This window comes from Trichomycterus rosablanca, chromosome 6 (assembly GCF_030014385.1).
Source record: "Trichomycterus rosablanca isolate fTriRos1 chromosome 6, fTriRos1.hap1, whole genome shotgun sequence".
NCBI classification, from domain to species: domain Eukaryota; kingdom Metazoa; phylum Chordata; class Actinopteri; order Siluriformes; family Trichomycteridae; genus Trichomycterus; species Trichomycterus rosablanca.
Genome location: NC_085993.1, coordinates 4,887,414 through 4,900,801, shown reverse-complemented (window position 1 = coordinate 4,900,801; position 13,388 = coordinate 4,887,414). Strand labels below are relative to the sequence as shown.

At 43.3% G+C, this 13,388-nt stretch overlaps 1 protein-coding gene across 1 annotated transcript in view; it reads left to right on the top strand.

Moving 5' to 3' along the window:
• szt2 (SZT2 subunit of KICSTOR complex) overlaps positions 1-13,388 on the top strand; it is a 152,784-nt gene that overhangs the window by 58,346 nt on the left and 81,050 nt on the right. The window contains exons 50-55 of the mRNA XM_062997134.1: positions 177-261; positions 7,833-8,003; positions 9,267-9,458; positions 10,658-10,848; positions 11,888-12,054; positions 12,343-12,440. Coding sequence (XP_062853204.1) covers positions 177-261; positions 7,833-8,003; positions 9,267-9,458; positions 10,658-10,848; positions 11,888-12,054; positions 12,343-12,440 — 904 coding nt within the window. The remainder of the gene's footprint in view (positions 1-176; positions 262-7,832; positions 8,004-9,266; positions 9,459-10,657; positions 10,849-11,887; positions 12,055-12,342; positions 12,441-13,388) is intronic.

The following is a 13,388-nucleotide window of genomic DNA, read 5'->3' as shown; positions in this document are numbered from 1 at the left end:
TGCATGGTATTGTTTTTATACACCTGCTATTAACAAAAGTGCCTAAAACACCTAAGAGTAATCATTATGAGGAGTGTCCGTATACTTTTGGTCATATAGTATGCATGTCTTTTACAAGTATATGTCAATTTTTACAATAAATCCACCGTCTTCTCTCTGTCTTTCCCCATCTGTAGCACTTCTTTCATATGAACACTGAACTGCCCGACTCTGACATCTACCTCTACAATAAACCTGGAGGCCAGGGCACCGGGGGGAAAGGTAGCACCCTCTCAAATCTGTCTTTACTGTTTAAAATGCACTTTCAGAATTCGATTTCTGGTCAGTGAATCAGTAATTGTATACACAGTATGTTGGTGGGACTAATCATGAGTCAGTGATTCATTGAGACAGTTGGTCAGTGAGTCGGTCACTTTTTTTGCTAGACAGTCTGTTGGTGGGATTGATCATACGTCAGTCATTCATTGAGGCGATTGGTCAGGGGGTCAGTCATTTTCTTACATAGTCTGTTGGTGAGATTGATCATGGGTCAGTAATTCATTGAGACAGTCGAGTAGATGCCCGAATCTGACATCTACCTCTACAATAAACCTGGAGGCCAGGGCACCGGGGGGAAAGGTAGCACCCTCTCAAATCTGTCTTTACTGTTTAAAATGCACTTTCAGAATTAGATTTCTTTGTTAATAAATAAAAAAAAACCCAGTAATTGTTCATCTTCTTGAATAGAGTCACATATTTTCCCTGTAATTAATCAAAAATCAAAAACTGAAATTGCATGCTCATAGTAAACTAAAGTTTGCTTTAGTGATCCTTGAGAAGTAACATTAAAATAAAGTTAAACAACTACTGACGAATCGCCGTCATCTTTGGAATAACATTTCTGTGGTTTGATTTGTACGCTCTGAGTTTTCAGATGCACCTTAAATCCTGAGCGTCTTCACCTTGAAAGTAAACTCTTCCCGGTTGTTTACCTTTCTGGAGTAATTTATAGCGGGTGTATTTATTTTTTGCCCACCATGGATCATGTTGGCACAGCAGTATCGCTCACATTTCCTCTCTCCCTCTCTGTGTGCTGAATGTAGTGGTGAGGTGTCAGGATGATGCTGACTGTTTATTTACCCACTGTGTATTTACACCCTCTACATTAAAACCTGCTGAAATTATTGCCCGACTGGCACCGCTCATAAATCCTGAGGTGGGCAAAGGTGGGCATTCTGTCTCAAGTCTGAGCACGCTCGTTCTGACTTCTGAGTTTGGTTTCCAAGCTTTTCTTAGTCTCCTGAAAGTCTAGTAAGACCTGTTTATGAAGTAGCCATAATTATTGGGTGGGTGTTATTGATTGTGTTGACTGAGACAGTGTGTGTTGGGTTTATTAAGACAGTCAGTCAGTAAGAATGTCATTTGTTTGGTCAGTGAGTCGGTCATTTTGTTTGACAGTCTGATGGTGAAATTATTTGTTAGTCGTTCAGTACAATAGTCTGTTAGTAATACTGTCAGTTGATTGGTCATTAAGACAATCTGTTGGTGGGATTGGTCATGAGTCAGTGATTCATTGAGACAGTCGGTTAGTCATTGAGTCAGTCATTTTGTTAGACAGTCTTGGTGGAATTGATCATGGGTCAGTGATTCATTGAGGCAATTGGTCAGAGTCGGTCATTTTCTTACATAGTCTGTTGGTGGGATTGATCATCAGTCAGTGATTCACTAAGACTGTCATTGGTCATTAAGTCAGTCATTTTGTTAGACAGTCTGTTGTGATCGGTTATGAGTCAGTGATTCTTGAGACGGTTGGTCAGTGAGTTAGTCATTTTGATAGACAGTCTGATAGTGAGATTGTGAGTCAGTCATTCATTTCAGTAGTCTGTTAATAAGACTGTCAGTTGATTGGTCATTAAGGCAGTCTGTTGGTGGGATTGATCATCAGTCAGTGATTCACTGAGACTGTCATTGGTCATTGAGTCAGTCACTTTGTTAGACAGTCTGTTGTGATTGGTTGTGATTGAGTCAGCGATTCATTGAGACAGTTGGTTGGTCAGTGAGTCAGTAATTTTCTTACACAGTCTGTTGGTGGGATTAATCATGAGTCAGTGATTCATTGAGACAGTTAGTTGCTCAGTCAGTCACTTTGTTAGTCTGTTGGTAAAATTGATCATGAGTCAGTGATTGAGACAGTTGGTCAGTAAGTCAGTTACTTTGTTAGACAGTCTGTTGGTGGAATTGACCATGAGTCAGCAAGTCATTGAGTCAGTCGGTCGGTCAGTGAGTCAGTAATTTTCTTACACAGTCTGTTGGTGGGACTGATCATGAGTCAGTGATTCATTGAGACAGTTGTTGGTCAGTGAGTCAGTCACTTTGTTAGACAGTCTGTTGGAGCATGATCAAGCGTTGGTTAGTAAGACTGGCACTCGATTGGTCAGTGAGAAACTTGTTGAGATTGGTCATGGGTCAGTCATTCATTGCAATAGTCAGTTGAGTAGACATGAAGTCTGTTGGTGGGATTGATCATTGGTGGGTGGGATTGAGTCAGTGATTCATTGACAGTTGGTCAGTGAGTCATTTACTCTGTTAGACAGTCTGTTGGAGATTGATCAAGAGTTGGTTCGTGACACTTGCACTCACTGGTCAGTGAGAAAGTTGATAAGATTGATCGTGATTCATTGAGACAGTCGATTGGTCAGTGAGTCGGTCATTTTCTTACACAGTCTGTTAGTGGGGTTGATCATAAGTCAGTGATTCATTGAGGCGATTGTCAGGGGGTCAGTCATTTTCTTACATAGTCTGTTGGTGGGATTGATCATGGGTCAGTAATTCATTGAGACAGTCGAGTAGTCAGTGAGTCAGTCATTTTCTTACACAGTCTGTTGGTGGAACTGATCATGAGTCAGTGATTCATTAAGGCGATTGATCAGTGAGTCAGTTATTTTCTAACACTGTATGTTGGTGGGATTAAGAATTAGTGATTTAATAATACATTATTAATGATTTATTGAGAGTCGGTCATTTTCTTACGTAGTCTGTTGGTGGGACTGACCATGAGTCAGTGATTTCTGAGACAGTTGGTCAGTGAGTCAGTCATTTTGTTAGTCTGATGGTGGGATTGTCAGTCATTCAGTACAATAGCGCGTTAGTAAGACTGTCAGTTGATTGGTCATTAATAGTCTGTTGGTGGCATTGATTATGATTCAATGAGATGGTTGGTCAGTTGGTGTTGGTGGGATTGATCATGGGTCAGCCATTCATTGAGACAGCCGATTGGTCAGTGAGACACTTGTTGAGATTGATCATGAGTCAGTAATTCACTGAGACAGCTGTGGGACTGGTGCCTGGGGAGGGGTGAGGTGGAAGATGGGGGAGATAGTCGCATGGAGCTTAGCATGGCTCTTCTTATGTGATACAGCTCCGTATTTGTGATAAGAAGCCGCCATCAGATTGGACACGTGTTTAAGGGGGCGTGTGGTGATCCGACTGTCCATGATCAGATCCGGGGGTCGTGCACACGGCTTTACAATTGGGAAATGGTAATGACTAAGTTGGGAGATAATGGACAAATGTGTAAGATGTAAACCGGACAGCTGGTTCTGAAAAGACACAGCACATAATATTGCTCATATAAACACCTGAACTCGGTAATCAGGAGGGGCGTCCACATATTTCTGGGCAGACTGTGAATATTTAAGTAGAGCATCTTTACCTCAAAGCTTGGGTTCTAATCCTCGTGATTGACGACGCTCGCCGATGCTTTTGTTTCTGCTATAATTGTGGAAGCGCTGATGGGTAATGGCTGCGGAGGGGAGAGTCGAGTCTGGCTCAGAACGGAGGAGTGACGAGCAGCAAGGCTTTTAATTTGATATGATAATACGTCCGGCTCTCAACGGATAAATGGCAGGTAGAGGCCGGGAGGCAGCCAGTGCCGCCTAATTAAATGATGACTGTAAAATATTGGCCCAGCAAAATGAGAATCAATCAGGTGCTGCTTTTGTGCCTCGGGTTTAAAAAAAAAAACAGGTGTCGTGTTCCACCGACTGGCTTTGGAGTTACGATGTGGGAGATGATTGTCTTGTTGTTCCATGAGGGCAGGGCATTGGGCATTAGATATGCCACAGGCAGCTCGAATCATTTACATTTACAGCATTTAGCAGACGCCTTTATCCAGAGCGACTTACAATTGAGACTGTATTATTGCCCAACAGTGGCAGCCTGGCAGATGTTGGGCTTGAACCAGTGACCTTCCAGTTACTAGTCTTTTACTAGTCAGTTAATGTACTTCAACCACTAAGCTACCACTACCAATCTGATTGATATGTTGGCGTGTCAGGCTTGTGCTGGACCGGTTTTCTTCTCAAACACTAGGGATGTAACGATACACTCTACCCCCGATGCGATACGATTCACGATACTGGGTTCACGATACGATTTTTTCCCGATTTTTTCAACAAAATGAAATTGAAGGCAAATTATGACGTTTCCTTTTATTACTTCTATCTAAAATAAAATGCTGTATTTGTGCTTATGTTTAATGTATCTAAATAATGAATGCCCTTTTATTTCTGAGATAGGTGCAAACTATGCCAAAAAAAAAAATGCTGCAGATTTCCCTTATTGTGTAAAAAAAATAATAATAATAATAGCACCAGCGCCCTCTGCTGTTTCAAGTGAATATCGATTCATCTTAAATGAATAACCGATTCAAATCGTGGCACATGCGCACCGATTTCTAACTGTTTTCCGATGCATCGTTACATCCCTATCAAACGCACCAAATCTGACTTTTAAATCCTGATCAGTGATGTTGGTTTGTGGTTCTAAAGCCAATCAGAATCAGATCTCAGGACATGGGACAGATTTATCATGTGGCAAACAGGGCTGCTTCACATCCGAGCATCCGAATGCTTTGATTTTATTAGAAATTAAATTTAATATTAAATAATACCTCTTATATAAATATCTCTTCATGTCACTTTGCCAGCATTGCTTTGTGATGGTTGGCTGGGTCCTCACAGATGGGTCATCTTTCTCTAATGCCCAGTGTCTCATGTCTCTTGTCTCAGACGAGCCCCTGATAATGCAATCCATGTTGTGCTGATGCCAGTCCAGCTTATCCCTCATTCCTTCCACAAGTCCTGTCATCATAATATATCATTTTATTAGTACGTGGCTGCAAATTGGATCTATATCAGACGCCAGTACCACAAATGAAAGTGGCCGGGATCAGAATTTAAAAGGTCAGATTTAATGGGCTTTTTGCTGTTCACACTCTCATAAAAAGGACAAATCTCGGTCACATATGAGGCAGAAGATCAGATTTAGGATGTCTAGCATGACTTAGTGTTTCTCTAAAAAGAGAAGTACTGTACTTTCACCACTGGGTGCTTGGTATGCTAGCCCACAACCTCTTGGATCTGTGTTGGGCCCTTGAGCAAGGTCCCTAGCCCTGTCAGCTTCCGAAACAAGCTGGGATATGCAGAAAGAAAATGTATACCTCGATGAGGCATAACATTAAAACCACCTCCTTGTTTCTACACTCTCTGTCCATTTTATCAGCTCCACTTACCATATAGAAGCACTTTCTACAATTACTGACTGTAGTCCATCTGTTTCTCTGCATACTTAGTTACCCTCCTGTCACCCTGTTCTTCAATGGTCAGGACTCTCCAGGACTCGCACTGCAGTGACACTGACATGGTGGTGGTGTGTTAGTGTGTGTTGTGCTGGTATGAGTGGATCAGACACAGCAGCGCTGATGGAGTTTTTAAATACCGTGTCCACTCACTGTCCACACTTCTGGAATAAATAATGGCAGGTCTAGTTCTCAAATCCAGCATTGGTGTGGACGGTATGAAATGTCCCTGCACTGGCCTTTGTGGGCTTCGACTGTAGAAATGAAGCCTCTGTCTTTTACAGACTTCCTTTTCAAACCTCAATTATGTTTAATGACCTTGAATCCTTACAGTGCTCAGATGAACACACTCACGGCTGAAGGTCACGTAGGACGTGGAGCAGCCAGTCAGGCCTCATCAAGTCTTCTGTAATGGGGTGTGCTAAATGAAGCTTTCACCAAACGCAGGGTCGAGACACCAGATAAGCTCTCTATCCTCACTGTGTCGTACCACACACACACACACACACACACACACACACACACTGAGCGCTGCAGCTGTCTGTTGAAGTGAGAACCATTAATCTATAGTAGCGGTAGATGGGGATCACAAACTGGTTGAAAGATTTTGCGTGAGATCATGTCGAATGAAGATGTTAATTCCAGGACACCTAGTCTTTCCATTTGTGTCTGTGGGAATTTGTACCTGTTCGGTCAAATAAATAGTGAGGTCAGGCATTGGTCAGTTCATCCCAAACATCTTCACCTTCCCTAAACTCTTGCCCAGCTGCAAAGTATATAGTTTGCTTTACATGATCGATTTTAATGCACATGTTAGCAGTGGGCTTTTTAATGCACACCCGAACTCAGTAATTAGGAGGAGTGTCTACATACGATGGGACGGTGGTAGCTTAATGGGTGGAGCGTTGGGCTATCAATAAAAAGGTTGAGAGTTTGAATCCCAGCTCTGTCATGCAGCCACTGTTGGGCCCTTGAGCAAGGCCCTTAACCCTCTCGGCTCCAGGGGTGCTGTGCAATGGCTGACCCTGCGCTCTGACCCCAGCTTCCAAATAAGTTGTGTATATGACAGATGAAGGCGTTTTTCTTCGACATGCTCCATCCCCACTTCCAAAAGTGTTTGGACAGCAGGTAAAATGCAAATACAAACACAAACAGTGATGTCGGAATGGTCTTTTACAGGTGTTTCATTAAAAAATACTAATTTAATGCTGGAAACGCATCCCAAAAATGGGATGTGGGCAAAATTCAAACATGTTTGGGACAGGGCAACATATAATAATGCCTGTTTGGGACTTTCAGCTGGTAAATAGGGCAGTTGTAGCCTAGTGGTTAAGGTACTGGACTAGTAAGCAGAAGGTTGCTGGTTCAAACCCCACCATTGCCAGGTTGCCGCTGTTGGGCCCTTGGTCCAAGGAAGGAACAGTGGTAAACCGGCGACAGGGTCATCGGCGGCCAAGGCTCATTGATGCACGTGGAGAGTGAAGGCTGGCCCGTGTGGTCCGATCCAACAGACGAGCTACTGTAGCTCAAACTGCTGAAGAAGTTAATGCTGGTTCTGATAGAAAGGTGTCAGAATACACAGAGCATCACAGTTTGTTGCGTATGGGCCTGTGTAGCTGCAGACCAGTCTGTTAGGAAGGTGGTCATAATGTTACGCCTGATCGGTGTAACTTGATATTGTCTGATTTGGGTCGATGTAGGTGGTTTATTGCTAGTGTTTCACCTGGGTCTACTTTAGCGGGATCTTCATCAACAACTAGGGCCGAATGGTGGCTCGGTGGGTAGCGCCGTCACCTCACAGCCAGTCCTAGGTCCAGGTCCTTTTTGTGTAAAGTTTGCATGTTCTCCCAGTGTCTGTGTGGGTTTTTTCCAGGAGCTCCGGTTTCCTCCCACAGTCAAAAGACGTGCAAGTGAGGTGAACTGGAGATACAAAATTGTCCATGACTGATGAATCTTGTGTAACCAACTACCTGTCCTGTCATGAATGTAACCAGTGTGTAAAACATGTTAAAATCCTAATTAATACATTAGTAGATCAACAACTGCATCAAAATCATTCGTAGTGCTCGTCTGTTGACCCTTGTGCTGTTGCGAACAGGCAAATATTTGTCTATTCTTAACAAAGCAACAAAGGCTAGGTAAGGTAAGGCAGGCTAAAATAGATTTTACAACATATTATATCTGTCATATGCTGTGTGTGTTGTGTTTTTTGCAGGTATCGCTTGTATTGCACTGTCTTTTGTGGATGCTCAGAATCGCCCCCTGCAGGTCGGTGCTCAGGACGGAGGCTGGGCGAGAGAAGGCGGCTCGTCCATCTCTCTACAACCTGAGCGGTTTGAGACCCTGACCACCGTGGAGAAAGTCGATCCAGACACACAGAGCTCAGGTGAGGAGGCGCCTTAAAACCGAGTTTTTTTTTTTAGAGCGTAGCGTTTGGTCTTTATGAAGCCACATTAAAGCACAACTGAGATCATGTAGGTGTTTCTGCAAAAAAAAATTGATGTATTTCTTTCGTTAGAAAACACATAAATAGGGATGTAACGATGCACCACAAGAAAGTTAAAAATCAGTGCACATGTGCCACGATTCGAATCGGTTATTCATTTAAGATGAATCGATATTCACTTTAAACAGCAGAGGGCACTGAAGCTATTCACCTCGCTTGGTTGACGTCACTATAGGGTTGCCAGGTTTGGAATTTTCCATCAAATTTTATTTATGTGAGGATACTTTCTTTATTTGTACTATTCATTTGTTTAATTAATGTAGGATTTATTTAAAAATTTCAAGCATTATTTGGCATAGTTTGTACCTACCTCAGAAATAAAAGGGCATTCATTATTTGGATAAATAAAAGATAATCACAAATACAGTATTTTTTCTTTTTAAAGAGAAATAATAAAAGGAAACTTTGTCATAATTTGTCTTCAATTTCATTTTGTTTAAACAAAAATCGTGAAAAAATCGTGAACCCAGTATCGTGAATCGTATCGCATCGTGGGTAGAGTGTATCGTTACATCCCTAAACCTAGACATGTAAACATGTAAAAACCCCATTTCCAGAAAAGCTGGGACACTAAAAGCTGTAACATGCAATAAGAAACAAAAATGAAACCCTCCATTGCTTGGCTAAAAGCATCTGCTAAATGCTGTAAATTCAAATCTGAGACGAGCTTGTACCCAGAGAACCCGGCGGCCTTTGCGTAATACTTTCAGGTTGACGCAGTTTCATTTCTTGATGCCGTGGCGAACTGTGTTAGGTGACAACAGTTTTCCGAAGTGCTCCTGAGGTCGGGTGGCTACATTTATCACAGAAGCATGACGGTTTCTCATGCAATGCAGCCTGAGGGCTCGAAGGTCAAGCACACTCAACAGTGGTTTCTAGATTTGCCCATGAATCTTTTCATAATATTATGGACAGCAGATAGTTAAAGACTTAAATTAATAGTTATTTGCAATCTCAAATTGAAAAAGGACTGTTCCTTTACAAAGTTTGTCACAAAGTTCTGAGCCATGACCCCACGATGTTGTGTAAATGAATTGACCCAGGTTCCTGGGTAGAGATTCTTGGGTTCTACTATAACAGAAGAGTTGATGAACACCCATGTTGTGTGTGTGTGTGTGTGTGTGTGTGTGTGTGTGTGTGTAGGTGCTTCAGTGCGGGTGAGGTTTGATATCTGGGAGCAGGGGAACGTGAGCCCTCTGCAGCTAACGGAGAAACTGAGATCAGCGGTACGCCATGCGCTCTGTGATCTCATCACGGAGATGAAGCTCCTGCCAAACCCGCTGTGTCTGGAGACCTTCTGTCTATCTGGGACGGGACAGAAAGGCGAGAATTTAGGTGAGTGGTAGCTGCATGGCGCAAAGACAAGCTTACTGAGTGAATATTGTATGTGTGAAAAAAGTAAACTGATTTTCACACTGTATTTATTTATTTCACACTGTAGTTTTCACTCAAATGACGTTTTTTCAGCATCTGTAACATTTTTTTCAGCTCATGGTATAGTGTTCCTGTAGAAGCTATAAACTGGTTTCATATGTCACCAATGCAGCTATATAAACTGTTCAGCCATAACATTAAAACCACCTCCTGGTTTCTACACTCACTGTCTATTTTTCAGCTCCACTTACCATGTAGAAGCACTTCATAGTTCTACAATTACTGACTGTAGTCCATCTGTTTCTCTATGTACTTTTTTAACCTGCTTTCACCCTGTTCTTCAATGGTCAGGACCCCCACAGGACCACCACAGAGCAGGTATTATTTAGGTGGTGGATCATTCTCAGCACTGCAGTGACACTGACATGGTGGTGGTGTGTTAGTGTGTGTTGTGCTGGTATGAGTGGATCAGACACAGCAGCGCTGCTGGAGTTTTTAAATACCGTGTCCACTCACTGTCCACTCTATTAGACACGCCTACCTAGTCGGGCCACCTTGTAGATGTAAAGTCAGAGACGATCGCTCATCTATTGCTGCTGTTTGAGTCGGTCATCTTCTAGACCTTCATCAGTGGTCACAGGACGCTGCCCACGGGGCGCTGTTGGCTGGATATTTTTGGTCGGTGGACTATTCTCAGTCCAGCAGTGATAGTGAGGTGTTTAAAAACTCCAGCAGCGCTGCTGTGTCTGATCCACTCATACCAGCACAACACACACTAACACACCACCACCATGTCAGTGTCACTGCAGTGCTGAGAATGATCCACCACCCAAATAATACCTGCTCTGTGGTGGTCCTGTGGGGGTCCTGACCATTGAAGAACAGCATGAAAGGGGGCTAACAAAGCATGCAGAGAAACAGATGGACTACAGTCAGTAATTGTAGAACTACAAAGTACTTCTATATGGTAAGTGGAGCTGATAAAATGGACAGTGAGTGTAGAAACAAGGAGGTGGTTTTAATGTTATGACTGATCGGTGTATGTGTTGGATAACTTGAACTCATGTTTGCTTTGTGTAATGTCAATGTAAAGAATTGTATTTAGGTTCTTTTATTATATTCATGAATAAACGATGTGATGTGTCTGTCTCTGGTTTCAGCCGTCAGTCCTCCTCAGCCTGAGCGCAGAGAACCGAAGGAGAGCCCTCGCAGAACCTCTCTGGTGAGAAGCGGTCCTGCTCCCATCAACCTGAACTCCGCTTCCAGCTCCAGCCCCACAACTGGGACCAGCACCCCCGAGTCCACCACGCCCACAAGCAAAACTGTGCGCCGGAGCTTCTGGGAAATCCTGGTGCGTATCCTGCACATGCTCAGTGAGCACACACTCTTACTTTTATTAGTAAGAAAAAGGGTCATTAGATGCAGCTAGGCAGTTTTTTTAACCAAATGGACACAAATCCTCACAGACACACTCCAAAATCTGTTGACAAAGCTTCTGGGAAATTCTGGTGTGTATCTTGCACATGCTCAGTGAGCACACAGTCTGACACTGACATGGTGGTGGTGTGTTAGTTTGTGTTGTGCTGGTATGAGTGGATCAGACACAGCAGCGCTGCTGGAGTTTTTAAACACCTTGTCCACTCACTGTCCACTCTATTAGACACTCCTACCTAGTTGGTCCACCTTGTAGATGTAAAGTCAGAGACGATCGCTCATCTATTGCTGCTGTTTGAGTCGGTCATCTTCTAGACCTTCATCAGTGGTCACAGGACGCTGCCCACGGGGCGCTGTTGGCTGGATATTTTTGGTTGGTGGACTATTCTCAGTCCAGCAGTGACAGTGAGGTGTTTAGCGCTGTCTGTGTCTGATCCACTCATACCAGCACAACACACACTAACACACCACCACCATGTCAGTGTCGCTGCAGTGCTGAGAATGATCCACCACCTAAATAATACCTGCTCTGTGGTGGTCCTGTGGGGGTCCTGACCATTGAAGAACAGGGTGAAAGCAGGTTAAAAAAGTACGTAGAGAAACAGATGGATTACAGTCAGTAATTGTAGAACTACAAAGTGCTTCTATATGGTAAGTGGAGCTGATAAAATGGACAGTGGTTTAAATGTTATGACTGATCAGTGTATATTGTCTAAGCCTTGCTCAAGGGTCCAACAGTGGCAACCTGGCAGTGGTGGGGCTTGAACCAGCGACCTTACGATTACTAGTCCGGTACCTTAACCCTAGGCTGCCTTATTCACGACAATTGATTGGTGCTTCGTGGATCTCACATAAATGTCCAAACTTTTGTTCAAGATGGTAATAGACATACGTGTGTGTGTGTGTGTGTGTGTGTGTGTGTGTGTGTGTGTGTGTGTGTGTGTGTGTGTGTGTAGAGTAAGCCAGACTCGTCGGAGGTGGGCAGCGTGAAGACGACGGACGATATCGTACCGGAGAAGGTGGAGGAGAGTCGCGTCTCCCGCAGGAGACACAAAACCGAGTGCGCTAAACAGCAGTGGAGTCAGGAGAGAGCCGTAGCGGTGGAGAGAGAACAAGCACAAAGGTACACACGCCCAAAAGTAATCACACCCCTCTCCGATTAACCCCGCCTACTGCAGATTTGTGTTGATGGGGTTGTGGGGTTTGGTCACATGGAGCTTAGTGTGGCTCTCTGGCTGGCAGGTGATAAGAAGCGGCTGCAGATTGGGGGGGGGGGCATGTGGTGATCCTAGTTTTTTCAGCTGATTCACTATCGGGAATTGGATATGACTAAATTGAGAGGTAAAGTGGAATTGTTTAATTGAGACATTTTTGAACCTGGTTCTCCGTCTCTCTCTCTCTCTGTGTGCAGGCGTCATGTGACTCAGTTAGAGGAGGGAGACGTGGGTACTCTCCACCCGGTCTATCACGCTTCTTTCCAGCCGTGGGTGCTCTTCATGTCCACCCTAGGTGAGTGACCATCATCATCATCATCATCATCATCTGCACACTTCATTAGGAAGTCACCACCGGAACAAACGTCTCCATATTTCTGTGATAGGGGGTCTGTCTACAAACCTAATGAGCTGCCTTGCTGCCTACTGCCTACCTGATCAGCTGCCTCAGTAGAGAGGATTCTAATTAGTCAGATTATTTAGACGCACTACTACTTACTAAGCTAACACAGTTAGCTAGTCAGCTATTGTTTCCCTCCGTGTACTGAAAACGGTTAAACTGTTCCTGACGAGCCTGAATTTACAAATAAACGACACTTGTGCACCTTTGTACAATTTAAACATCACTAAGAATTTATTTACATTTGAAAGAACTCCGTTGGTTGCTCATCCGTCCACCATGTTTGTAGTTTTTGTGAGAAAAGTTGTGCCGCACTGAATGCTGGGATTGCCTTCAGCGCTAAGGAAGCATCGGACACTCCCTTGTTATTCAGTCAAATTATCACTCAGAATTTAGACACGCCCTCTTCTCGGGAGTGTAGGATGATGTAAAATGCGTCTGTGTAGGGTAGGGAAGTAATGATCCAACACAATACAGTTAATAACCGATTCAAAAATTGCACAATTCAAATCGATTTGACAGGTAAAATGAATTGATATTCAGTTTAAACAGCAGAGGGCGCTGCACTGGCGCTATACACCTCGCCTTGTTGACGTCACTGGCGCTATACGCCTGGTTGCCAAATTTGGGGTTTTTCAACCAAATTGGGCTTAATTTAAAATTGTTTTGCATAGTCTACCTCAGAAATAAAAAGGCATTCATTATTTAGATAAATAATAGATAAGCACAAATACAGTATTTTATTATCTTTTTTTAAGAGAAATAATAAAAGGAAACTTTGTCGTCATTTGTCTTCAATTTCAGTTTAAAAAAATCGGGAAAAAATCATATTGTGAACTGCAT